Raw genomic sequence first — 26,393 nt, 5'->3', positions numbered from 1 at the left:
AACGGCTCGAGTGTTGGCTGTTTACGTAGGTATGTTTCTCTAAGGTGCTAGTGCCTTGAAATGACTCGCTTTTGAGGATGCTCCCGTAGCAGACATGATATGCCAGCCCGCACGCAGACCGACTGCAGGAACAACTCGGTCTTTTCGAAGCTGTAGTGCAAGAAAACCGGCCGAAACAGTCAAACAAAGCTCTTTTGTTGTCCGATATAGGCGGAATGTGAGATAGCGCAGGCAGACACTGAGATAACATACAGCGGTAACGCTCGCAAAGTACGTGCGAAGAGGACTCCGCTGCATCCTCCTCACAGAAACCCTATCATCAACGCTGCGTTTCGTTGCTGTAGCAACGGGGATGCTTTCGATGGCTGCTATATCCGCAATAGGAGGAATTATTTCTGGCATTCTGAGAGTGAGAGGGACAACTGACAAAGCCTCAGATTCCGCCCCTTGTTTGTATTGCTACAAGCGTCTGTTCCACGATATGCTTGAACTTGATAAGGCAAGATTTATCTGATCTGCGGCAGCGTTAGAATGCAATATCTAAGGGCCTTCCCCATAATCGCCCTCATGTCATGAACTGCATGTGGCGTCGTGGTTTAACTATCCTTCCTGGACGTGGTCTCGCAATAAACGACGTCTAGAAAGCACCGCGAACGCGTTACGTCTCCTACGAGGTACTCACGCTCCGATCGTTATAGGCTACGTGACCTGGCGCTATACTCTCAGCATGAAAAGCTGGACCGCACGCTGACTGCAGCTCAATCGAAGAAAACTGTCAAACTCGCGGGCTGCGTTCTCTACCACAACGTTTAATAGCGTATCGCGTACATCACAGGGGCTTCGCCCAGCGCTCTCCATGGCGAATCGTTCGCGTAGAAACGCGACGCGGCTCAGCTGAACTGCAGTCACAGATAGCAGATCCTTACTGCAGAACTGCCCGCGTTCAGCACGCACGCATATGTTACTCGCGCACACACTGCAATAAGCCAGACATCACATCGCCGCGCCTCTCGATCGCCTATTTCCTTCAAGACTAATCACGTCTCTATAGCGACGCCGAGGGGTTATCAGCGCGCGAGCCGTTCAGCGCATGTCCGCCGCCGATATTCGCGATATCCTTTCGTCACCGCGGCCTCGCTGTGCGACGGTGCCACGGTTTTCACAGCGCTCACCTCAGCCCCACACAAGGGACGTCGGCAGGAACTGAGCACGGTCGCCAGATGCATATGGAATCGCGACACTTGCTGGAAGACGGTGAGTTGAGAGGACGTTCTTCTCGCTTCATACAGCTTGTCGGTGTTCAAGCGATCTGATCCTGCAGTAGGCCTTACTTTCAAACCGTGGTTCTTTGAGATTCTTCGGCGCGGAACAAGGCATTGTCGTATAGTTTCATGGCCCATTCGTAGCGCAGTCACACGCTTCGGGTGGCCTTTTTCCCTGTGCAAGATTAAACCGATTGTTCGCCTGAGTACAAGATTGGGAAAAAATAATTTGCAGGCCTGTAAAAGGTCTTTATTTACAAGGACCGAAATCTGCGATGATTGTCATTTTGTCGCGTAGTGCATAGGTCTACACCTCTGAAAGATTAACGCGTACTCGTTTTATCTTGTGCGCTGCGGTGTGTTCGGGTTCAAAAGTCACCTTTGTTTTCTTTTTTAGGCCTTCCAATGAAGTGCAATAATTTTGAGCAATTTCACACCTGCATGCCATTTGTCTTATGACATTACAAACAGTTGTATTGCCGAAGCCATCAAGATGGCGCGCGCACATCGCGTGGATATGTGCTAGCCGAGTTGTATTCATAATTAAGCAAAATGTCCATCAGCGTAAGCGACGCTGTCGGTAGAATGCTGGCTCTGCGTAAAAGCTCGGGTTATGCGCAATAACTGTAGGATAAGCGCCGTTTTATTGTTTCCGTAATGCGCAGAAAAATTGCATGCATGATTTGAAACCAACAGTTCAAACATTAAGAATGAGTCACGGGAGTACGAAATCGGGATAGTCTTTTATCGAATGCCATGGAATGCCGTGCCATAGAAGATCGTACAAGCACTCGTATTATGTCTATCTAGCTTGTTCTGTCATCGGCGCTGATACCCGTGGTGCATGAGTCACGTTGAGCAACTTTATCTATTACAGTATGACGGACGGAACTAATGCATGGAAACATACCCCTCGCTGGTAGTGGCAACAGAAGCAGTACCAACACATGAATGGCTTGCACTGAATTCATCGCAGCCGCTCTCTTAGGTTACAGCGTAAATAAACAACTTAGGCAGAGACACTTAAGTCTGCTAACGCGTGGGAATGCGAAAGCATTGTATCGTTTCTTGACCTCGGAACGCCAATGGACGCACTTACGTTACACTCATGACGTAGCGCCACCTACTCCCCTGGCTGTGCCGTCACTTGCCCAATCACACAAGCACTAGGCCACACCATTAGTCAGCCAGATGGCTGCGACGTGACGTTTGCATGAGGCACACACTAGGCAGACCATTAGTCAGAGAGAGAGAGATTGTGAAGAAGGGTCGCTATTTTCAGCAACCCTTTGGGAGCCAGAGCCGTGCAGCCGCAGTGGCGTCGGGAAAGCGTGCTCACCTCGCACCCGGAAGGTCCGGGTTCGATTTCAAACTAGACCGTAGTTTACCCACGTTTATTTTCAAAGCGATTAACTTACTTTACTTACAGTAACCGCCTTGAGGAATTTGACGTACATCCGAGCACCTTTTGACGTGTCTTTTACTCTTTGCGCTGTCGGCTATTTTTGGTACCATCTTTCGGTCATGACGACTGCGCCGACGGATTTTCGCGTGATGGGGCATATGTAATGCTGTGGAATTAAAGACGTGAGTGTAGAATAAATGCAAGTTCGAATTGACTCATTATAAACGATGCGCAAGTACGAAAGACGTAGCGCTGGGTCGTTGCTTATTGCGTGTCCTTGCTCGGTCGCTCATCACGTGTAAAGAAACGAGGCAGCACGATCCACACGTCTTGCGCCGAAACACAAATTGATAACACTGGTAATCTGGTAAAAAACGACATCCATTAAAAATGCTGCCATCCTGGCCAAATGAAATTTCCTCCTGGAAATTGAAATCGTCAATTGAAATCCTCCTATCCTGGACAATTCCCCGCGGGCAAACCGGCCCGTGTCGATTTGGTCACCTCGACAGGCAGTACCGCTGCAGTTAGTTGTTAGTGATCGGGCATTATCGCAGGGTCTTATTTCCTTCTGCATTAAAAAAAACAATGCAGTGATTTACAACCCGTAAAGGCTCATTGTGTATACAGGCAGATAAAGTGTACTGAACCAAACCGCAGGAACATCTCAGGCCACAAGCACGAAGATGAGACAAGTCCCTGTGCTCGCCATCATTCCCATTGTGACTGAAAGGTCGCAGGGCCAGAATTCCCTATAGTAACTATTGTAAAGAAAACTCTGTGCGACGCACAACTAGTAGTATATAAAGCGCGGCATCAGCCAGTCATCCTTGTCCAGATGGGCACGCACGTGGTTTTCACGCAGAGCGTGGGGCTGCGCACCCTGCTGCTGTAGCTGTCCCGTATATAGCAAGGTGATGGCTTGGGCTAGTTAGTTGTTCGTGAGGCTGTGTGGCGAAGCGGGACGAGACGCAAATCTACATCCTATAGCTGCGGGTCGTAGGAGGAAACAAGCACCCATCAATGTGGTGTATAGGCGACGGCGCGAGCAGGCGAGTTCACCGCTCTTTGCGTGAAAGCCGTATATGCGCACGCGTGTTAACAAGGGTGACTCGTCGACTGCGCAGTCTGGATACCCACGCTTCGGGCACGCGCTTCGCTTTTCGCGTTTCACTTGTTCACGATAGCGCACGCAACCATGCGATTCACTGACGTTATTGTGGCCGCCATGTTTGTGGACAAGCACGGTGAGAGGAAGATAACCGATGGTCATTAAGGGTTACGGAATGGATTCCAAGGGAAGGACAGCGTAGCAGAGGGCGGCAGAAAGTTAGGTGGGCGGATGAGATTAAGAAGTTTGCAGGGACAACATGGCCACAATTAGTACATGACCGGGGTAGTTGGAGAAATATGGGAGAGGCCTTTGCCCTGCAGTGGGCATAACCAGGCTGATGATGATGATGACGGTGAGAGGCTGCGTCCATGACGTCACTTGCAGGGTGTACGTCGATGTAAAGTCGAAAAGTAATGTTCCCTGAACCCGGAGAAAAAAATAATCAAATAAATATCCACACGTTCAACAAGAAAAAAAATACTGTTACTTTACAAACGTTTCGGCTGGTGGCTCGACCTCCATCAGAGTCACTCTGATTATCGCCATTCTGATGAAGGCCTGTCCCTGGCCGAAGCGTTTGTAAATTAATGGTGTTGTTGTTGTTCTCGAACTTGTGAATATTTATTTTCATCATCATATATATACACATGAACGAGACGAAAGGAAACCGAGGAGCCCAGTCCCAATCGTAAAGAGCCTTTCGGCTTACAGTATATATTAAGATATATAGCCACACATAACTGTTTGATTCGTACGTTCTAGGTTTGGTTGTGTGCGTGCGTGCATCAAAAGTAACTTGCGCTCTTTCTTACGCCGCTAGTGAGTGCCTACTGCTCTACACTATGAATCAACATGGTGACTACCGGGCAAGGGACCACTACCAGGCACGCCACCGCTATGGAGCCAGCGGAGGTGCGTTTGAAGAAACCGGTTTTCGCGGACCACCGCCAACTCGCGGAGGAAGATTTGGAGGCCAGGTGGACTTGCGAGCCGACAGCTACTCAAACAGGTTCGGCGGTTAGTTGTTTGTCTGCCAAATTCAGTATACTAACTCTTAATTACATTCAGTCAGTGTCAGATTCAGGTAAGCAATGCTCGAGTGGTTACTTTCTAGCCATGCAAGCAGGCTGCAGCAGTGAACGCAATATGGCTTTGTGTGTTTGCCGGCTTTGGTAACCCTGTACCTAGTTGAATATAACGTGCCTGTTTCAATAGCTCCAGATGTTCTCGGAATTCCCCTGACGAAAATTTGGGGGCACTGATGCGCTGCCTACGTGGCATGAAATGACATACGGCGGGAGCCTATGAAGTGAGTGGAATGAACGCGAAATCTTTTAAGCATGGACCGCATTCTCAGAAACATTAAGCTCCTTGGCATTTGCGACTGCGGACAACCGTTTTTTTTTTTAAACAAGAGAGAACATCTACGCACTTGGCTTTGAATTGAATTCTGAGGTTTTACGTGCCAAAAGAACGCTTTGGTTATCAGGTACGCCGCAGTGGGGGGCTACGGATAAGCTTTGACCACCAGGGGATCTTTAACCTGCCCTCAATGTGCGGGACACGGGCGTTTTTGCATTTCGCTCCCTTGGAAATGCGGCCGCCGCGGTTGGGCTTTGTTCTCACGCGTTCGTGCTTAGCAGCGCAACAACATAGCCGCCAGGCCACCGCGGCGGCTACGCGTTGGGCTCCGCTGCAGCTGTTCTTTGCAAAGCCGGAAACAATAAGCTCCAGCAACTTCTACACCCGCCTCAGCTTTTTCTTCCTTTTTTTCTCCACGTGCGCGAGAGGAGCTTTGCTACAACAGCGGACTAACATCGGCGGCACTCCCTTTCAACGCAGAGGCAATAAGCAGTTTTAGCAGTGTCATACCGATACGTGGTAAGCCAGAAGAACGCGCTTCTTCACAGGCAGCTTTGTACCTTCACCACTGAGTCCACTGCTCCAGGCAACTTCAACCGTGCACGCGCGGCTTTCTCTGCTGCCGGTGTGCGTGGCCGCAGTCTAAGCACCTTGACCACCTATTCTCGGTGGCAGTTGGTGTGCAGAAACGTGTGCAAGGGTGTAGAGAATTGTGATGTCGTTTTTCATTGCTAAGTTACACGGTTGTGAGTTTGGTAGCTTTGATTTCCGAATGCTTGGCAATTCCCGACAATTTTTAAAAACACATTGCCAGCGAAAAAAGAAAAGTTATCTCCCACAAGCCACTAGATGTTTTCTTTCAAGGCACGTAAGGCTCAACAAATATGTTGCAGTCAGTACCAAGTAAAATGATTTCTCCCTTTGCATGTATTTGGATATGAACCACCGAGCTAAGTATTTCTCCGTGTATACAGGAATACAGACCGAGGGGTCTCTGTGTAAAAGCTTCCTGGGCAGCTGCACAAGTTCAAAGCCAGTTAAAATACTTTCTAATGGCGGATACGAAGTATATCTGCAACGAAATCACTATGCGGAATATCGTGCCGCTATATCAGAGCGAATGAACGAGCAATCCGGGGAAACATTAATAAAAGGATCGATAGAGGCAACAAGGCAGAAATATTCACCTTAGTTTTATTCCAGTAAAAGAAAACGAACTATAAATTAGAGTATCATTTTCATTTATACTTGTCTAGTGCGCATTTCTAGATAAGCAAATATATTTAGTTCAAATTGTTACACTAGTAACTATTTAAAAGAGACGGCAGAGTGTAGAAACGACTCTACTTACCTAGATCTAAACAAACTGCTCTCACGAGGCAACTTTTGCCGTGTCGTGAAGTGTAACTTGGAACTTTCTTTTTGCAAATGAGCTGCCATGAACGAATAATATAAATTTAAATTTCTTATGTAAGCTACACCTACAGAAATTATATGTGCTAACTACTTCAGGACAGCGAATAACATTCAGTGATTATGGAAGTACACAAACACATAGCGCTGATATTATTTAAGAAGAGTACTAAAATATTGTGCAGATGCAACGCTCGTCTTGTTAAAGGGCGCCTGAAACGGCTCGTACAAATTTTGTAGACCAGTAGGGCACAACTAAATTTAATCATTCGCACCACAGTTTGTGTGAAGTGTCTCATATTAAGAGAGCTACGGACGATTACAAGTTACCCTCCCCCATAGTCATGAATTTTCTCCTCAACTGGTTCGCCGAGTGATCGGGGGCTAAGCTCTACCTTCACTGGCTCTGTGTCATGATAGCACGTCATGTCGTCGACTTCCGATTCTTTAGGAGCGAGCGCGCGAAGTATTTCCTAACTCTCCGCCAGCTGCTTGGCAGTCGATCCCAAGCGAGAGCTATTGAAGCAGCGTGCGTTGAGAGCATTCTGTCGCAGCGCCGAACGTGTCTGGTATTCCGGTAACTACAGGTGAGCTGGGCGTTTCGACGGATGACTGGAGGCATAAACTCAAGCTGATGAAGGTACCTTAGCGCAGACGTACGTGAGCTGCCTGATTGGTCTGCACGGTCCAGCCAACCTGTTCGCGCAGAGCTTAACCAGCCAAGCAAAGCGCTAATATTTCTCTAACCAACAGTAAAATATTTTAAACGTTTACAAAAACAACGCGTTGATGATTACACTCCTGCGAAAAATTTACATGCTATGCAACGTGTAATCTAATGCAGTGCTATCGTCATGAACCGCATGCTTTACAACATTAATGTGATGTGATGTTCGCACGGGGCGTGAATATTCGCACGGTTTAGTTCTGTGTCTATCGCCTGATAGAAACTGGAGTATGAGCCCATGCCGTCGCGCGTCCTACGCGACCGGACGCACTCAGAAAACGCCTCAAAGAGCCAGTTTGTTTCGGCACATGAGAATTATGCATGCGATCGAGGCCTAACGGTTACATCATTAGCTTGTTGACCTTGCAGATCGAAGATCCATCCAAAATCATGTAGCCCTTATTTTCTGTGTGAGTTATCCAGCAAGGCAGCAGCACATAGCAGCAGCAGCAGCCAAGGACAGCTAAGTGTGTGAGGGTTCGCCAAGGTAGCGTTGCTTTAGAACTGACAACTTAATGAAACCGTGGTTAATTTAGCCACGTCTGTCATCGTATGCGACTTCATTGAACTTTCTTATGGTATCTCCAAGAAGTTAAGCACGTATTTCTACCTCCCCAGGCCCGATTACTACGATCCCACATGGCAATACGGTGCCAGCCGAAGAGGCCGACACCCAACGGGTCCCCCCGCCGATGTTCACCAGCGTCAGCACTATGGCTACGGCGGGACTGGCGGCTACCACAACCAGCGATATGAGCACGGCCCGCCCCGCCACGGTTACGCGGGCGGACCACGAGGTCGTGAGCTGCACGACCGCGGTAGGTCTCCTCGAGACGCTGCACATCCGAGAAGAGGACGCGGCGGTGGGTGGAGCAGTTGGTTGGACACTGCAGGCCACCGTCGTGAGGGTAACGTGCCTTTGACCGCCGGCGAGAGCTTGCTGCACTTCAAACGAGCTGTGCGTCGTATGAACAACGATTGCGACCGGTCGGTGCTCTCCGAAAGCTGCGCGCACAGCGTTTCCGAGGTCAGCGACGCCAGGAGTCAGTACGCCGACGGCGACTTCGCGACGCACCGACACGCTGGCTTCACCGCCCGGCATGGCAACGACGGGGAAAATGCGGCTTCCTCTCGCGAGCGGAAGGACTTGGTCGACCGAACGGAAGCTGTCATCAAACGCAGAGTTCCGTTGCAGAGGGACGTCAGCTTCGAGCCGTGCCGGCCGCTCGCGGCGGGTGCTTCGTTGTTGACCAGCATGATCAGCGTCTTCTGGGACATCGAGAACTGCGCGGTGCCCAACGGAGTTCCGGCGTACGAGATCGTGCTCAAGGTGCGCCAAAGGTTCTACGCGGGATACCGCGAGGCGGACTTTGTCGTCGCCTGCGATACCGCGCGCATGAGCCCTGCCGTGATCGCCGAGCTAAACGAGGCACTGGTGACGGTGATACACGTTCCGGGTGACCAGAAGAACGCGGCCGACGAGAAGCTTCGCACTGTGCTGCGCCGCTTCTCGGACGCACACAAGCTGACAGGCTCGCGCATCGTGCTCATCTCGGGCGACGTGGACTTCGCGGCCGAAATACACGAGATGCGGTACACGGACCACATCGACGTTGTGCTCATTCACAACGAACAGGCCAAGAGAGCGCTGAGGGACGCGGCGAACGAGAGCATCAGTTACAGCGCGTTCCTGGCGGACCTCAAAAGCAGCTATGGATCAAAGGCAGCCAAAACGTTTTCATCCGGCCTTCGAAACGAAGGCAAAGACAAGGAAAGAAAGAGCGACCTGAAGAAGAGTGTTGCGTCTGTCGGCGCCCGTGTTCAAGAAGATAAAATGATAGAGAAAGTGACGAAGATAAACAATCAAGCCCCAGAGACAGGCGAGCAGCCTTCCTTCCGCACGAAAGTGGGTTTACTAGTTCCCAGAGAGCCTACGAACGCGGTATATTGGAAAGAGTACTTGTCGCACCTCAACGTACCACAGGATTTTACACTTGAGGTTGCCTGCGGCGGCAAAGACATCGTGTGCCTCGTTTATCCAAGCGCGACCAAGGCGAGGAAAGCAGTTGAAGCTCTCAACGATCCGCTAGTGGATGACGAGGACGTGCCGGTCTGCTTAGGAATAATTTCAAAGGAGACCACTCAAGAAGTCGAAAAATTAACACCAGAACAGCCGAGTCGGGCTTCGAAGGTTAAATCTGCAATAACTAATCACAAAGCGAAACTTGAAGCTGTGAGGAAAAGAATTCGTAGCCTCCAGGGAGACGAAAAAACTGCGCCAATGTTACAGGCGGCGTATGAATATCAGGCCAAAATTTACGAGGCTCAGCTGACCCATTTCTTGAAGATCATTTCTGATTTGCCTCAGTCGCCTAAACAAGCTGACGACGCCACAGCCACTGAAATTGCTAGGCTCAAAAGGGGCTCAGTCGTTTACAGCGTAAAATCAACAATTCTCGAAACTTTGTCTGGGCGCCAAGTAGTGTTCCTGATGTCGTCACCGGGATCCAAAACAGCACTCGAAGTGGCGTCGTATGCGCAAGATTTGAACTTCCGTGTCCTTAGTGTACAAGCCAGTGATTTCACAGCCGAGCAGTGCTCGAAAGGCGCAGGCTCTGTGAGTGGATTGGGACCCGTGCATTGCTGGCTCAGCACTACCGAAAAGGTCAACTCTGAAAGCGCAGTTGTTTTCACTAGCGCGCGACACTTCTTTCAAGAGTTTCTTCGCCGCGATATGGAACTCTCTGACTTCCAGGCCATCATCGTCGATGAGCTGCAAGAAGACACCGCTTACCAGCGGGCTGTGCTGACAATAATCCAGAAATATTTTGTGTCTAAAGTCGGTGTAGTCTTGTGCGGCAATCAGTCCGATGTCTGCGCACGGATCCAAGAGGCGTTTTGTCTAGAAACCGAGAACATCATCCGGTGCGTCCTCACGTTTCCAGTAGATGTCATCTGGAAAGGCAAGCCGACAAATAGAGTGATGGCATGTGTCTGCACAGCTCTCGAATTCTGCCAGACGGCAGAAGCACCGGCCGGCGGTGACGTTCTTGTGTTTCTTCCATCCCTCGCGGACGCTATTCTTGCGGATGGCCTTTTGGTTCAGAGAATGCGGGAGGAAAAGTTTGACGTGGCTGTTGCCCACGAAGTATTGTCCTCTATCTGGACAAAATTTCCTCTCAAGAACGACCCTCTGCGGAAAGGATGCTGGAGGGTGATCTTTGCCGTGGAATGTCCCGACGCAGTCGTGAGTGCACTGCGTGTGCGTTGCGTCGTTGACAGTGGCCTAACGCTGAAGACCGTTTACCGGTCTGGTATTTTCGTCATGCAGCTCGCTTACGTCACTGAAACTGAGGCAGAAGAGAGAAGATTTTTAGCAGGAATACACGAATGCGGGACTTGCTACCGTCTCTACAGTAAAGCAGCATTAGTCCCTTTATCGCCAGCTCACTTACACAGCTCGAAGTACTTGGAGGACATAGTTCTTCGTCTTTTTACCCAACAGAAGACCTCCGACGCTCTCTTTGTCAATGAGCTCCCTAAGACGCTGCTGGATGAAGTAAAGACTGCACTTAAACAGATCGGGGCGTTAGACGCTGAAGGACAAGTGACTGACCTGGGCGCTAGGCTGTGTCAGACGAGTCTACAGCCGCGACTTGGCATGCTTGTGCTGGGCTCAATGGGCAAGGCTCCGTCCCTGGACTCGATCCTACTTTCACTCCTTGTCTTCGAAGACTTGCTTGTGGCTTACAGGCCGCTGAAAGAAGGCGGAAATCAGCGCGACTTCCCTGTGTCCGACGGATCCAGCGTCTTTTCAGGGGTGATTCAGCTGTACAAGAACTGGCTGGTTGTACCCAAGAAAATGAAAAGCTCTTGGTGCGATGTGCATGACGTGAACGAAGCCTTTATGAACTACCTTCACAACGCCGTTCGAAGTATCCAGCAGGAGTTCACCGAGTTCAAAGGCAGAAATCTCGGTGCCGATTCAGCAAAGGAGGAGAAAAACGCTACAATCACGTTAGGTGAACTGCTTGCACAGTCTTTCCCCCAAGGCCTGTTGCAAGCGGACCAACACGGTTACAAACACCCCACTTTGGGCGATCACTTGCAGGTATCACCATTGTCGCTATTTGATACCGAGGGGATAGAGCCGAAGAACGTCGTCTGTTGTCTATTCGCTCAAGTTCATGGCGATAACACGGTAAAGCTGCTCAACTTCGCCGCTTTGCCAGAGTCCTTTTGTAAGCGCGAACCGACCGGTGAAGTTTACCGTGCAGAAGAAACGAATCATGAACTTGTGGAACGGTTTGGTCCCGTGGGAAAGCTGATCTGGAACCATCAGTTCAACTCGACAAGCGCGCTGCAGGTCATTGAGGAAAAGCTGCGAATAGCCACAGATGACAGTAAGGGTCACCTCGAACGGGACGCAGCGAGACAGTGTGTCGTGATAAGAGGACAAGAAAAGTACTGCTTCGAAGCTCTACAGTGCCTTCGGAGCATCGTCAGCGAGCAGGTAACAAAACTGTCCAGAAAGGACCGGGAAGCCTTTCTCACACCGGCTAGATCTCCCTACGAAGAACGTCCCGTGCTCGCCGTTCTCGGCATTGGAGGTCACGTCAACGAACTACTCGCGCCGGCTGCCTTCCGGACTATACTAGCGTACGAAGTGAGGATGACCCACTCTGAGTTTTGCAGAAGGGTGAACGAACTGGGAGAGATAGTCCTGTACCGGTACATGAAAGAAGACTCCACCTTTGAGATCACCTATAAAACGGCACGAGAAGCCGACAATGCCTACCGGGCGCTCTCTGAACAGGGCGGCGACCTAAAAGTAACCGTTAAGGGTGGCGCTCTCGACTACCGTGAAGAACAAAGGGAGCGGAGACCAGCGTTCCACGCCCAAATCTCACTACCGCGCCGTCTGTGCTCGGGGACCGCGTTTGCCCAGTTACCGGACCAGGCATCGAACGACCGCGTGGCGGCGCGGCTGCCCCTCAGAGTCCGCTTTGACAACAACACAGTGACTATCCATCGCGACAAGAAGGTATCCTGCCAACTGTACATCACGGGCTTGCCTTCGACGGCGACCCAGTCGGCGCTGGAAGGTCTTATACGCTCGTCGCTATCAGTAGACGTGAAGAAGGTAAGCCTCGTACGTGAAGCAGCACGCAAGACGCCTGTCGAGAAGCTGCGAGCATTAGGGGACGCTGTACAGAAACTCTTTGACGAAGAACTCCGTGAACGCAGTCCCAAACTGGTTCTCAACACTCCGAGGATGGAAGATTATATTGAGAAAGGGTGGCTCTCCTTCGAGGATCCCAACGCAGCTCAGGGCGCCTGCACGTTGCTCAGGGGCTCCCCAGTTCCCGTCGATCGGAATGGTGAGGAAGGTGTTGCCACGTTGCCGATGGCCATACACATTCTCGTGGAGGAAACACTGTACTTCCCATGCACCTTCTTCGAAGCGATTCAGGGCCAAATCGAAGAGGAGCTTCGTCGTCAAGAAGGACTTCGTCCTGAGGATAACATCAAGTGCGACGCGACACCCTGCGGTGAAAGCGCGGTTCGGGTCAAGCTAAAGGCTAACAACCTCAACGATTTTCACAAGGCTGTGCACCTTTTCAACAGGATGATCCTGGGCCCCGACGCCCCGCGTGTCGACTCCCGCGTGCGCCCTGAACGAGTCGTGGAAGTGTTGAGGGCCGTGGCGCCCGACGGTGGCATCTACGTGTACCGCAAGCCCGGCGAGGCCCGCTTGGTGGGCGAAGCGCAGCTCGTCGCGGCAGCCAGCGAGATGCTGAGGAGGCACACCAAGGCATGGGTGAGTTGCCGAAAACAAAGAGGACCGAGCAGTCCCGGTCCCGTTTAATGCCATGCACTGTAAAAATGTTTACTCCCTTACGGGTTTTTTCTTGTCGCACTGGTAGCACCTTTACCATTAAGGCCTTACAAAAATTTATAGAGGCCGATAACCGAGCTCCAACATAGACGTGCGATGACAAAAGGCGTAGTTGAAAACTATGTAATTGTTCTGAGAGCCTTGGGCGCACACAAATATCCAGCAAGAGAATTTTACGGCGAGAGATATCAAACTCTCCTGCCGGATATTTCTGTGCGCCCAAAGCTGTCAGAATGATTACATAGTTTTCAACTATTGTCATCACACGTCTAGTTAGAGCTCTGTTGTCGTCTTCTATAATTTTCGTAAGACCCTAACGGTAACGGTGTTACCAGCGCAACACGAGAACACCCTTCAGGGTGTAAACATCTGTACATTTCGGTGCGAGGTCGCGTCGATATATTTGCTATTACAGCTGGGCTCGGAATTTATCACGCTCCATTCCATCCGCATTCTCCTTCGTTTTTTTTTTCACCATGGGCCGCATTGAAGGGCCCACCCGCCAGCAACGGCAGCGTTCGAGCCATGTTCTAGTAATGGTGAATGGCCAAATGTATAGAAAAGTGAAATCTATCGTTAGAAAAATGCCCATCAATGCAGGCTGTGCAGCGCGTTTCCAATTTGCTCCGCGGACTAGTGTTACGTGTCCCAGTGCCACTGAATAACGCCATCTGCTGCAGTTTAGCCCTCGAGCTCGTTCGCGGATTGAATTGACTATACGGTTCACTGTATGAATCTAGATTGATGGTCAGGAGTGGCAGCTAGCTCTGATGCACTATGGCTTTGTCAGTGCTTCAGCAAAAACTTTAGCGTAGTCTTGAGTTAAATATTGCTTCGTAAAATTAACGAATGGTTAAATCTCACAAACAAGGCTAATCTCATAACCTAGCACTGCGTGCGATTATGGCATGCGTATTGTTTCTCGAATGCCCTACAGTTGTCTATAATTAGCTAATTCATGTGGTACTACAGAAAGCCCTGCAAGGCTCTATTCTTTGTATTTCCATAGTGTGTCGTCCCCAAGGCCAAATTGTATGTGAGTGGTGTCGTGAGTTACCTCACTCTCGCTATGAGACCATAGCAATAAAAACTAGAACGCTTGTGTTGAACGTAGCAATGCATGCGTCGCGAATACGAAGAACACGGCTTCGAAAACCAAAGTAAATACTGTCATTAAACGTTTATTCTCGAAGTGAAATAGTTATGTGCAACACTGAATATAAGCAGTGGCAACCGTTGCTTGAAGAACTGGTAAATTACAGATTCGAATGATGTGAAAGTTTCTGAAAATGTATAATATGGCCAGGTTATCGTTTTTAAGATCAACTGCTTGTAATTGTACCCACAAAAATTGCGTTTCAGTAACCGTCTTTTCCACTGCGTTCAGGTAATGTCATTCAACTTCCTATTGTAGCAAGTGGAGAATATAGAAGCAAATGGAGGCACAGCGCTAACTACAAAGTACAGCGGAGAGGCAGAAACAACTATCTTTGAAGCCAAAATGAGTAGCAATAAGTGGCAATTGCTAGCTTTCGCCTCGCACCAGCTCAGCGACTTGCAATATTGGCACGTTTTTCTGAACGACCGATAACCAATTTCTGCGGTATTCGATATTTTTTTTTTTTCCAGCGGAATTCTTACTGGTCAGCGTGCCCAAAACGCAGTCGAATATTCTTTGTCAGGATTTTGCTGTCTTCATTCGTCATGATGATCTCGAGTTCGTACGCTGGAAACACGCCGGAAATAGTAATAATTCAGCGCTATAAGCGATTGTGCGCCGGCACTGGGGGAACCGGTATAGGGTACGCCAGTAATGCTATTCATGTAACGCTGGCACCCACTTATGGCACATTAGCCAGAAGTCTTTTGCATCTCGCAGCGAGACCACAGAACTCCGGGTACACGCCCGCAAACTCGCGCACGTGCAAAATCACTCATGTGCGCCCAGTGACACTACGACTCCCCAAGGGTCTGCCGTTCCACTCGCTGCCACGGAGGCAGCACCGCTCGCTAGCGTGAATTCTTTAATCTCGTAATACTCATACAATAAAGCGCAAATGTATGTGTGTCATGAAGACTCCGACTTTAAACGATCGCTTTTGTGCAGTTAATAACAGCCAACCTACGTACAGTAATGTGCTGGCATCCATCTATCAGAACCAATGTTTGACCGCCAGTTCACGTCGCATACCGTTTTCATTTTGCAGCTTTCTGCCCCAAATAATAAGGCCTACTTAAATTGTGAACAGATTACTCAAGCCCTGTGAATCGCGGTTTCCAACGTTTCAGAACACGTCTTGTGCGGTGGTCGGTCCCTTTAAACGGCCGAATTTTTGTTGCCACGCAATTAGATGAGTCATCCTTGCACTTACTGTACAACAGGTGCCTTCCAAGTGCAAAACGCCTTCATCTTTGACTGTGGTGATATGCAGTAGTCTTTCGCGCACTGTCTCTTGTTTGAGAGGGGAAGCTCTGGCGAGTTTCTACGACTTCCTGATGTAGTTGCACAGCGGGAAAAGAAACGTAGATATTGTAAACTAGCAGTGACTGTCCTGCGCGTTTCTTCTTCGTAAGCTTACGTACCTCTGGCGCGGAAAACAAGAGAGTTCCCACCGCAACGGTCAAGTCGGCACGTCAGCGCAAGTCTGAATGCGAGCGCGAGAAACTGAAAACGGGAGAACAAACGATTTCTGAAACAGTATGAGCAGCGGATCACGAAAATGAACAAATGTTGTTAAGGTGTAAATCTGAGAGATCTCGAGCTTAAATTGCGCGGTAGCGGTGTCAATAACCAGCGGAAATTCGCGTAATCGGCACTTGTAGTTCTTCCTCCTACTTTATTTTAGCTTGCATTCCTTTCACCTGGAAATGTGAAAGGCATGGACTGTCTATTACCCCGTCTTTTCATTCGGCCTCTATGCGATTCCTCCCTGTGACAGGTTAACCAGGCTGCGCACAAAACAACTCTCTCGTAGCTTCTCTTAAAAAACTGATTTACCTCACCCCCGCCGCCTAAAACAAACCTTCCGAGCAGCAGCAGTAGAAGCCCTGTTCAGGAACTTCCGTTGATCGCAAGTTAACAGCCAATGCATGACTTTTTGCGCAGGAGAAGCGGCAGAGGAAGAGATTGGCACTCGTCGGAGAAGGGTTTACTGTGCTGAAGTCCTTCATCGCCACATTGGGCGATGACCCTTGGTATCTAGCCAGAGAATGCAAGCTGGATGCTGCCACCTTCGATGGGCAATTCGAAACGGTCGAGATTCTTGGAACAGACGCGGCCATCAGAGAGGTAAGGCCTTACCAAGTGCAGTAATTCGCAAAGACATAGAAACGTAAAAAAACTGAGCCTCTGAAAACGTAAAACTGATCCACGCATTAGAAACGTAAAGGGGTGTATCGCATAAACGAAATCGCTTGCCTTTGCTAGTCACATATTTCCCAACCGAAAATGAGCTTAAAAACAGTCACAGTATAAGGTTCGTAGGGTGCACTAAAAATTTCATATTTACAGACCATCATTGCGGAAATAAAGTCCACCAATTTGAGCTTTCAGATATCTCCTTAGAACCGCCGTAATCTGAGGCTTACTTTCCGGTAAAATTTTTCGTTCTTTTTTTTTTCATCGCACCGAAGTTTATTTTGTCGCTACACAATAGAGGCTGCTCGCGTCATTGCCTTCTCGTCGCCGCGGCCTCTTTCTTTTTCTTTGTTTTCTTACCGGCGCAAAATATACGACTTTCACCGCCAAGTGAGATCAAAAGAAGCACCATGCTTTCACGTGGTCGAGCAACTGATTAGGATACCGCCCCTTTAACATATAAGAAAGCTTTAAACTCTCAGAATACTACCCCCTAATGTGCAAATGCTTGTGCCATTATCAAAAGAAATAAGAAATTTGCTATCGCTGACGGTTCATCAAGCACTGCATTATAAAATGAGTGGTTCACATTCATCAACCTCTGTATCAACATCCATCACTCGAGCGATTCACTCGAGAAAACCTTCAAAGACATGAGCCGATGCGAGCAACTTATTCCTCAAATGCAGCCAAGATGCCGATGAAGAAATTCTTGCATACGCCCGAAGTATAAGGGCTGTTTTTGCAAGACTCAAGCCTTGGCAGACGATTCACTATGTGTTGCAATTCCGTCGCTATACTTAGGCTTTCTTAAACCTTATTAAAGGGTGCACTATATCCTAGCTATGCGCTTCTATTATTTCCGTAATAGCCGATGTATGTTCCTGGATGCCGCACCGGCTGTGGCGACGCCGGAGTCTGGCTGCGCCTTCTCTGCGGTGCCCAGGCCGTACGAGCACTTTCGTTGCTTCGACGCAAACTGCAAGAGTATCGTGCCGGAACACCCCTTAACAGCATCGCTGCGAAATGTCGTGGCGACTTGAAGGAACAGTTCGCGTCCACTCGGTCACAAATCTCTCGTCATTTGTTGTTGTTGTTGTTGACGCAGGCCGAACGACTTGTGAGCCAGCTGCCGAAGAGTAGAGTGGACGAAAAATCGACGGCCGATGCCGGACAGCGCTGCCCCATCTGCCGACTGCCACCAGGCGACGCTCAAAAGGACCGGCTCTCGGGGAGTGGACACCGTCTCGAGCTGTGCGGTCATTGGCACTGTGGATCGTGCCTGCTGCTGGTCTTCAAGAGAGCTTCCCCGCCTTTGGCGTGCTTCGAAAAGGTGCGTAATGTTCATGAAAGCGATCTTCTCAGCTATCCAAATCTTTACTTTCCATCTTTCTGTGATAACAGCAACATTTCTTCATTAGGACGGAAAGCGCAAAGTTTGACGGCGAATTTCAAGGACCTCTTGATTCGAGACTAATATGCGAGCTATCCGGTAGAAATTGGGCTGCTACAAGTACTTGAATGCAGATATTGGTGGCCCTCCACACCATGCACAACACCGTCGCTCTTTGCAGTACCTGGTAAACGCATCTAATCTTCACACGTAGAGAAAACTTACGCGCAATGTATCCTGTGGTCCCATATGAACTTGTGGAGATCTCATATTGACCCGTATGTTCCTAAATATGACGTGGCGCATGCTATATATGACATGAAACATATATGATATGAAAACGTACAAGGTTTCATACTGATTGTCCATATGCCCCTCTACTGTAGATATATCGGGCATGTACCATATAATATATGGGGAAACACAGATATGCAGCGTCTACTTCGGTATAGCTACCGCTTATCGCTAAAAGTGGGTTTCAATGAATTTGAAAGGAAAGAAAGCATCCAACCTAACTAGTTTGCACAACATAGCTTACAGCAATACGAACCAAGTACAAGACACTTTTAAATGGGCGAAGGCGCACTGACGCACCGGTGGGAAGCGTGAAATTTTCAATAAAACCCAAGTTCCACTCTCTCCAGTAATACACACCAGTTTTTGTGAAAAATCACATAAAATGTTCGTTTCAAACAATGTTTTGGCAGCCTTAAATGCTATTGCGTCACTAAAACTGTCTTTCAATGTCACTTAAAAGATTGCTGTATATTCATCACTGCGTCATCTGTGCTTTCGGTACACTCTAAAGAAAAGTTTTACACTCTTTAGTGCTTATCTTACCCCCAAGCATTACTGCTCATCTATCTCACATGCAGTTCCTTTCTTTGTCATTCGGCACTCCCTATTTTTCCATCAAGAACGCTGTCATCCTAATCCGTACGCACCATTTGGGGCCTGAAAGTACAGGGCACGGAGCATGAAAGAAAGAAAAGGCACGCAAGGGAATTTTTTCTTATTAGTTTGACGACAAGATAGCCCCCAAAGGGTGCAAGCTTTCCTTAGAGTGTAATCTTCGTTTCCTACTGATTCCACTAATAGTGAACCGTCGGTGCCGCATTCTTCGCGACTTCAGGACTGCGCCTCACCGTGGGCGATAGCCGACATTACCCACGTGACGAGCAACAACCAGGATTTGCTGAGTGACCTCGCACGAAGGTCGTTCGAGTGCAGCGTCGCAGCGGACTTGGACGGAAGATGGCTGCCCTGTCCGACACCCGAATGCCACTTTGCGCTGGATTCCAAAATGGACGCCGAGACACAGGGCGTGCACGTCCTGGGCAACGTGCACGTTTGCCCCGGATGCAACAACGCCGTCTGCTTCCGGTGAGTGGAGCTTCCACTGGTGCACTTCTGAAACTTGCAATAGACCGATTTCACCCCGTTCAAAACGCATGCGCGGTGCCCCTTTTGCCGCCATAATGACAGTAGGAATCCCTGCGTTCCTGTTACACGTAGGATTCAAGACAACAATGAGGACAATGCCGAGGACGATGTTACGGTGGATTCTTCCAGTGAACTTTAGTGGAATGCTGGGGGGGGAGGGGGGGCGTTTGTTCGTCCTTTTTTTTTTTGTCGTTGTTCCCGCCACCCTGCCCTTTGATCTCGATGGGTGGGTTGTTTCTCACGGTAAAGACGCAGTACGCTTCTTGAACGAAACTCTAGTGCTACCACCATGCTTAGCATGAAGTCAGTCTATTCTTCGGCACTGTCAATTAATCTAGGGTAATAATAAGTGATGGGCAAAACCTGCAAGTGCGTTTCTCAACACATATCATTCGACCTAACATGGTAGTCCTCAGCATAAGAGAGAGAGAGAGAGAGAGAGAGAGAGAGAAGAGCGATATGGGAAAGCCATACGATGTCGATTAACTGTGAGAGAGACATTCTACTCAAGACTACACACATCCCTTTAGAATCGTGGAATGACGTCCGCTTTGGGACTGGTGCCACCTTCCCAGCCGTAGTTTGTTTCTCGCACCATGTAAGCTGTAGCAACGGGTCTTCTGACTTAAACACTATCGAATGCTAGGCCGTCTTCCAGCACTGTAGTGCAAAATGCTCTAAAGACGAAAACGTGGACACCATGAAGAATTCTGGTGCCTTCTTTTTTTTCGTTTTCTTGCGGCAATAGAAATAGTAGCTTCAGTTTGGATTTAGGATTTCTAAACCACTCGAAGGCACCTTGTTTCGTGGCATTTTACAACACGTCATAAAACTCTCCTGCGAAAATGCAATAATTTTCCTCGTTCCGGTTCATTTTTATTTTTGCCCTCGTTGCTTTATTCTATTCTAGCACCCTTTTAATGTCTGCGCTAACGTCAAAACAGACTCCAGGGTGCCCTTAGATTTGAAATATGATCTTTATTGCACGATTTCAGGTACCATTTATTTTTTTCTTTATTCGTTGTCGTGTAGACTAACTTCTGAGTTTGGACGCAACTTGACCAGCTAAAGATGTCAAACTACCATCAATGAAACATGCACGTGTAAATCAATGTGGAGCCTCCGCTTTTGCGAACACATTCGTTCCTGCGACTTGCAGTTCAGATAGCGAAATACTTAAGCTGTAAACAAAAAAAAAAAAGCGGCTTCATAGTCTCACGTTCCGCTTCTTGCTCACTCTCGCCGCTTTCTGTGACGTAACCCACCGAAAAGTCTACAAAGCTTGCCGCCGAGCACAAATATTGCGTTCCCATGGCGTACGTGCAAGTTCATAATGACGGTGGTTATGTACACAACCTGATTTGCGTAAGTCATGAACCACGAAACGTAATCTCCTTTGTCACCTTCAGTATTACTAACATCACCCACAGCCTCGTTATCACGTCGCGCCTTGCGGCTCATCCGTAGTGTAACACACAGCGATGATCATCGTCTGCACGTTTTCCTGCAGCTGCCGGTCGCTGTACCACTACGGAATCTCGTGCGCCACTTTCAAGGACTCCATGTCGCCGAATAGTGCCAATGACAAGGTATGCAAGCACTCTGGAACCGTGAAAAGGCGACGCGCTTGCCACTGCGCTGGAACGTGAGCACTCGAGGGGTTTTCTTAGTGCTCTCATTTCCGTAGCTCATGTCGTTGATATTCCATAAGTGTCTCACTAACCTGTATCGTTCTAACGTCTGACACTTGATGCGCGTGAATCAGACCACAGAGACCGGCCGTGTCCATGATGCAGTCCCATGCCAGTTTTGGGGAAACCAAAGCGGCTCCCACAGCCTCAGTATATTGTTATAGTAAGTCTTCAGGGATGTGTCCTCTTAGCGTCAAATTCTCATAAATTAAAATCTCGTCTTAACGATAACCATTTCCATAGAGATACGTTCAAGCTGTCCGCCGGCATTTTCCCTCGAATATTGATGCAACGTCCATCCAGTTAAGTGCGGTTTCAGAATGGTTCCGCTTATAGTAACGCTCTCGATATAGAAAGCACTTAATACCCCTGTTCTCTTTCTCCAAAATGCTTTCGCTTCTCATTTGCCTACCCGCAGTCATGGCTCAACGAAGATCCCGGAAAGCGGGTCCTGTGCCCGTCATGCAAGGCACGCCTGGAGCGTAACACCAGCAACAAGGTGGACGCCTGCTGGTCCTGCAGACGCCTCTTTTGCTGGCGCTGCCACCGCAGCTTCGAGGACGATGCCACTGCCGCTAGGGGTCACCGCACGGAGTATTGTCAGGTGGCTCCGCTGTGCGGTGACGATACCTGCTGCGTCATGTGACATCTCCCTGCCTCTTGTGGTCATATCTCTGATCATTACGGAGTCCAAAACAATTCTCCACACGTCGCGTTTAATGGGAATTGTTTGTTCTGCCGTGGCAAAAAAAAAAAATACTTTTAGCAACGTAACGATGTCAGTCACTGTGCTGAGAGTACGCATGACCTAAACTGTGCTTATTTTAGGCCGGATATTAACTCAAAATAAGGATTGCCTTTTCTTATCAAGCTTGCGCGATAAAACTGCCGCCCCTGCTAAAAGAAAGTGTGATCGAAGTTACACCAATCTTTGTACGAGAGAAACGAAGGGACTATTTATGTTTGCTAAGGAGAAATGTGAGTTTAATATAAATATTACCCCTGTCAACGAAACATTCACCATGCCACAATATCACAGGTTAACTAGGAACGCTTCCAGCTAATTCACTAGAAAAAGACTTTCTCTAAAGGTTCGTGCTCGAAACGCGAAAGTGATAGGCCTGTTTGTTCGTGTTTAGTTTCTTCACAAGCAAATATTCCAAGTAACTGTCGGATCCAGCAACAAACATACTGCACGCTTTGTCAAGACGTATATCAAAATGGGAAATATGAAGCTAGGTATGAGTGCGCGGGCACCATTGTTTAAAATTTGCAAAAATGAACACTAGCAGGTTACCTGCTTTGCCATGGGGTTATCTATAAATAAGGTTAGGGAAACTGCTTACATCGTGCCATGTATTTGCAGGCGCAATTTTGATGCGATTAAAACTTACTTCAGCATCGGACACACTGAAGTCAAGGACGACTGCCAGAAATTCAAAAGCCTACCTGTAGCTTTGGCAGGCTGTGTATGGTCGCGTATGGTTGGCGGTGGAGAGGTCAATGAAGTAGTCTCTAGTCATTAAGACTAGAGCTTCCCGACATTGCATTTCTTTGTTGACAGGTGATTGCTGCGAATAATGCAGTTGCGCACCCGACAACAGCAGTGATGTCATGGCGAGAAGATTATTTTCTTTGTGCGAAATGGAAGAATGAGGCGTTGCATAGGCAGATGCGTGACCGTATTTTTCAGCGTGGAGGATGATGTGCCATGGTGTGAAAAATTCCTGTTCCGTTTATCAAACTCCCTTGCGAGAGCGAAAGAACGTTTTTAATGTGCCAAAAGTAGAGAGGCATCTTGTCTATAATTTCGCCTACGCACACGTCGTTGAAATCGAGGAGGCGAAGGATAATGAGAAAGTTAGTCCAATTGACGATGATAGTGTATGGTAAACTATGTACATGTGCGATGTGTACAGATGTTCTGCCCACAGCTCGTCACAATGCTCACGCACCTCTGATGAAGTGCTAGAGCCTGGAGGTAAAGCGATCTTTCAAGACCCTTCACAGGGAAGAGGTAACGGAGTACAGTTATTAATAAATGCCTGCAGACGATTGCATTATAAAAGTGAGGCTGGCACCACAAGTGTAACAGTCATGCTGAGCAATGACAGCGCTTCGTTGATAATGAACGACTCCATATCGCAAGCAGTGCCAAATGGGCGCGATATGAGAATACAGGGGCGGTGACGCCCTCTGCATATGAACGTGCGTAATCAGGGGCGCGTGATTAAGATAGCTGCCAGTCAGACAATTAGCTTCAGATCGTACGTAAGCAAGCGGACCCGCTTAAGGAGTGCAGCAACAATTCGATACGAGCGAATTTAGCAGCGGCGTTTTACTCCACATAATTATTCTTAGGCATGGAGCTGATAATGTGTGAGCCAAAATTATCTTGTGGATAAGAGTTATGCATCAACGGGTTCGCGCTGCAGATGCTCCACGACAGAGCTTTCGGATAGCAAAGCGCGGACGCGTAGTTCTGATGTCTGAGTTGGCCGCTTATCTTTGCATCAGCTTGAAGGTTCATTCCTCGTTCTCCACTCACCAAGAGCCCGGAAATTCGCCTATAACTGCTGCAGCATACAAAATTCGACGAACTATGGCGTTATCTTTATGTGCCTATAGGGTGGGGCATTTAGCACTACGTCCAGGCGTTATTTCCTCTCGTTAGGTACTAGCACCATTCGCTTAGCAAACAGCAGAAACACGAAGTTGTCGCAAACAGCTGAATCACAGCGGATAACTTTGATGTTTCGCTCTTTCTTCATGCGCACATATCCGAGTGTTGTACTTTACGTCGATTGGTGCGGCCTTTCTCAGCTGTCGTCAACCTAAGGAAGCGGGAAACCTTCAGTTCATATGAGGGCGACCATTTAATGCAACAATAAACAGTAACACGAAACGACCTTGGACGAAGTATCACTTTCAAACCCTGTAAATAAATATCTGTAATTCAATCGAGACCTTGCTCTCTCTGACTCTTTTCAGACTCTATTTGTATTTAATTTTAAGGTCAAAGTTTTCCTTTTCTTTAATTTTGGGGCACAAACGCATCACCGGTAAATCAAGGTGGTGTCAGAGATTTCAAAATAACCTCACCTGTTTATGCACCTTCTTCTGCAGAGCAAAATCACAACTACTTAGCTTATTAAATGTTTGCTTTAAATGAAATGTATTCCTTGTTCATTGACAAAACAACTAGGCCTGAGCTTGTAGACGGCTGTCAAGATATGACATCACCAGGGGGATGAAGGGAGGCTGGTTCTCGGACGCCAAGTGGACGTCGCCGAACTTTTCTAGTTTGTAGGCTGCTCCTGGGTAATGAAACCTATGCTCATGAAAAAACTAACCTATTTAGTTAGTATTCTGAAGTGGTAGCCTACGAATTCAACTTCACTTAATATTGATTTTAGTGTCATCCTAGTCAAGTCAAACGCTTGGCATGCTACTCCGTGTGGTTGGGGCAAAATATGAAGGTGGAATATTAAAAAAGAGAGTAATGAAGAAAGATGAGAAAATATTCAGAAAATGTACAAACACACACACACAAGAAACGCTCACAAATAAAGATGGCTAACGTGTCAAACTCAACATACAAGACCTCCTATAGGCCTGCACTACGCAAATGAGTTAAAACAGCCGTTGTAGAGCTTCGTATACGTTGTTTCTGTGTTGTCTTGGTAGGTGTTGTGCCCTGTCGACACCTCTAAGCACCATAGCCTCAAACTGCCAGTGACTGTTTCCTTAGCCAGTTTCTTCACAAGCAGAAGCGTAGAGTGAGGTGGTGTCCGCATTTCCAGTACAAATTTGTGACTAAGACGCATAAGGTTTCCTTTTCTGGGGAAATCTTTCTTAGATGACTACGACTCATTTATTGTGATTTGACTGTAAACGAGGAGACGAGTACGGAAGCCTATATTAATTTAGCGAGAGCACCATATATATTACGTGGTTTTCTTGCATAACATCGCTTCCAAGGTTGAGTGTATATCAACTGAACGTGTCCTTTCCTGAAAAAAAAAAAGCACGAAGAAAACGAACTAAGCGGCAGTTGGCTTTGTCGAAAAACCTTTTAAACATGCCAGTTACGTAGATAAGGATGGTCTTATGATAGTTTCTTGACGCTAAACGGCACTTAAACTTGTGGCATTGAATAGACGGCGATGCGGCTGACTGCCTGTATGATAACGCTAGCGCGCATAGGGTATAGCATATTGGAAGAAAATTTTACAAAGTTATGTAATATCTTGTAAAATCTGTATTTTGAGGGGCATAGTGCTCCTCACTCATACATGATGGCAAATGCAGGCAATTAATTAAAGACGAATTTTTTAACAACATTAGTAGAGAGTGGAAATAGCACTGAAATCTCATCGCGACCGACTTGCGCTATTCAGAGTTGAAGAAAGGCCGACAAGAATTGAAAACAAACTTAGGAAGTAAAGCTTTCTTCAGCTTCTTTTGTCTTCTAGCTCCAGAAAGATGCAGTCTGTCTTTTTGGAACCAGACCTTCTCCTGAGGTGCCCAAGTTCGCGCCAATGGGCTTGCCAATATTGTAGTAATTGTACCAGTAGATTCTAACAAACTTCCGAATGCAAAAGACGCTCCCGCGGGCTGTTGATCTTGTTGCAACCCTTTCCAGGGTGATTGTTAAATATATTTTTGTGTGTGTCTGTGAAAACTTCGTTACTATACAGGCACCACATAATGAAACAATTGCAGTGATTCTTCTTTGTACGTTGCTTTTTATCTTGATTCAGGGATTAGGCACATATATGAAAAGTGTGAGAATCACTGTACAAACAAGTGCTCGCAGTGTATCTACTCTATGGCAGCTTGGGTATAAATAGCACCATATCGCAGTTTGCATTGCGTTTCGCACTTCAATCACGAGTGAACATTAACTTCCAGATTACCAAATTGTACATTATCATATCTCTGCCAAGCCTGATGTAGCCTCAGCTGTGCTTGTCATAGCATGCGTGACGTGCTTTGTTCAAGAACAAATGCGATGCTCGAAATATGTTCAGTATTTTATTAATATTGCTAAGTAACAATATATTCTGATGAGATACTGATTCATCATGTTTCGTGTTGAGGGCTGGCTCAAAAATTATTCGCAGCGTGTCTACGGCATACTGCCTTTTTTTCTACTTTTGCTTTGTGTTTCTTGCTCGGTTTGATGTGAGCCTTTGACTGTTTTGCTATTTCTAAACTTGCGAGAAAAGTATAAGTGTGATGTATATGAAAGAGACATGCTCACAGTTTGATATCTCGAAGATTTTATGTAACGGTCTTCAAATAAAGTTGCCGTGCTATCACA

The 26,393-nt window shown here is 47.9% G+C and overlaps 1 protein-coding gene across 2 annotated transcripts; it reads left to right on the top strand.

Annotated features, from left to right (window-relative positions):
• The first annotated feature begins 1,132 nt into the window (after positions 1-1,132).
• Positions 1,133-26,393, top strand: LOC126539270 (uncharacterized). Of its 2 annotated transcripts, none has more exons than XM_055074815.2 (8): positions 1,133-1,254; positions 4,602-4,790; positions 7,902-13,104; positions 16,289-16,471; positions 17,649-17,873; positions 19,066-19,316; positions 20,887-21,021; positions 21,486-26,393. In XM_055074815.2, exons 2-8 carry the CDS (start codon positions 4,624-4,626, stop codon positions 21,877-21,879), a joined length of 6,558 nt encoding a protein of 2,185 aa, XP_054930790.1. In that variant the 5' UTR covers positions 1,133-1,254; positions 4,602-4,623; the 3' UTR covers positions 21,880-26,393. The 2 variants fall into 2 exon arrangements, with proteins under 2 accessions (XP_054930790.1, XP_050042017.1); XM_050186060.3 differs by having other exon boundaries at positions 20,887-20,965; positions 21,486-21,805.

The sequence above is a fragment of the Dermacentor andersoni genome, chromosome 3 (assembly GCF_023375885.2).
Source record: "Dermacentor andersoni chromosome 3, qqDerAnde1_hic_scaffold, whole genome shotgun sequence".
NCBI classification, from domain to species: domain Eukaryota; kingdom Metazoa; phylum Arthropoda; class Arachnida; order Ixodida; family Ixodidae; genus Dermacentor; species Dermacentor andersoni.
This window is presented reverse-complemented; position numbering and strand designations above follow the sequence as displayed.

Bases quoted from the DNA above. Each gene is read 5' to 3' on its own strand.
- LOC126539270 (XM_055074815.2), top strand. From the start codon at position 4,624: ATGAATCAACATGGTGACTACCGGGCAAGGGACCACTACCAGGCACGC. The intron at 16,472-17,648 runs GTAAGGCCTTAC...TTGTTGACGCAG, and splicing joins CAGACGCGGCCATCAGAGAG to GCCGAACGACTTGTGAGCCA. The intron at 21,022-21,485 runs GTGAGCACTCGA...GCCTACCCGCAG, and splicing joins GCTTGCCACTGCGCTGGAAC to TCATGGCTCAACGAAGATCC.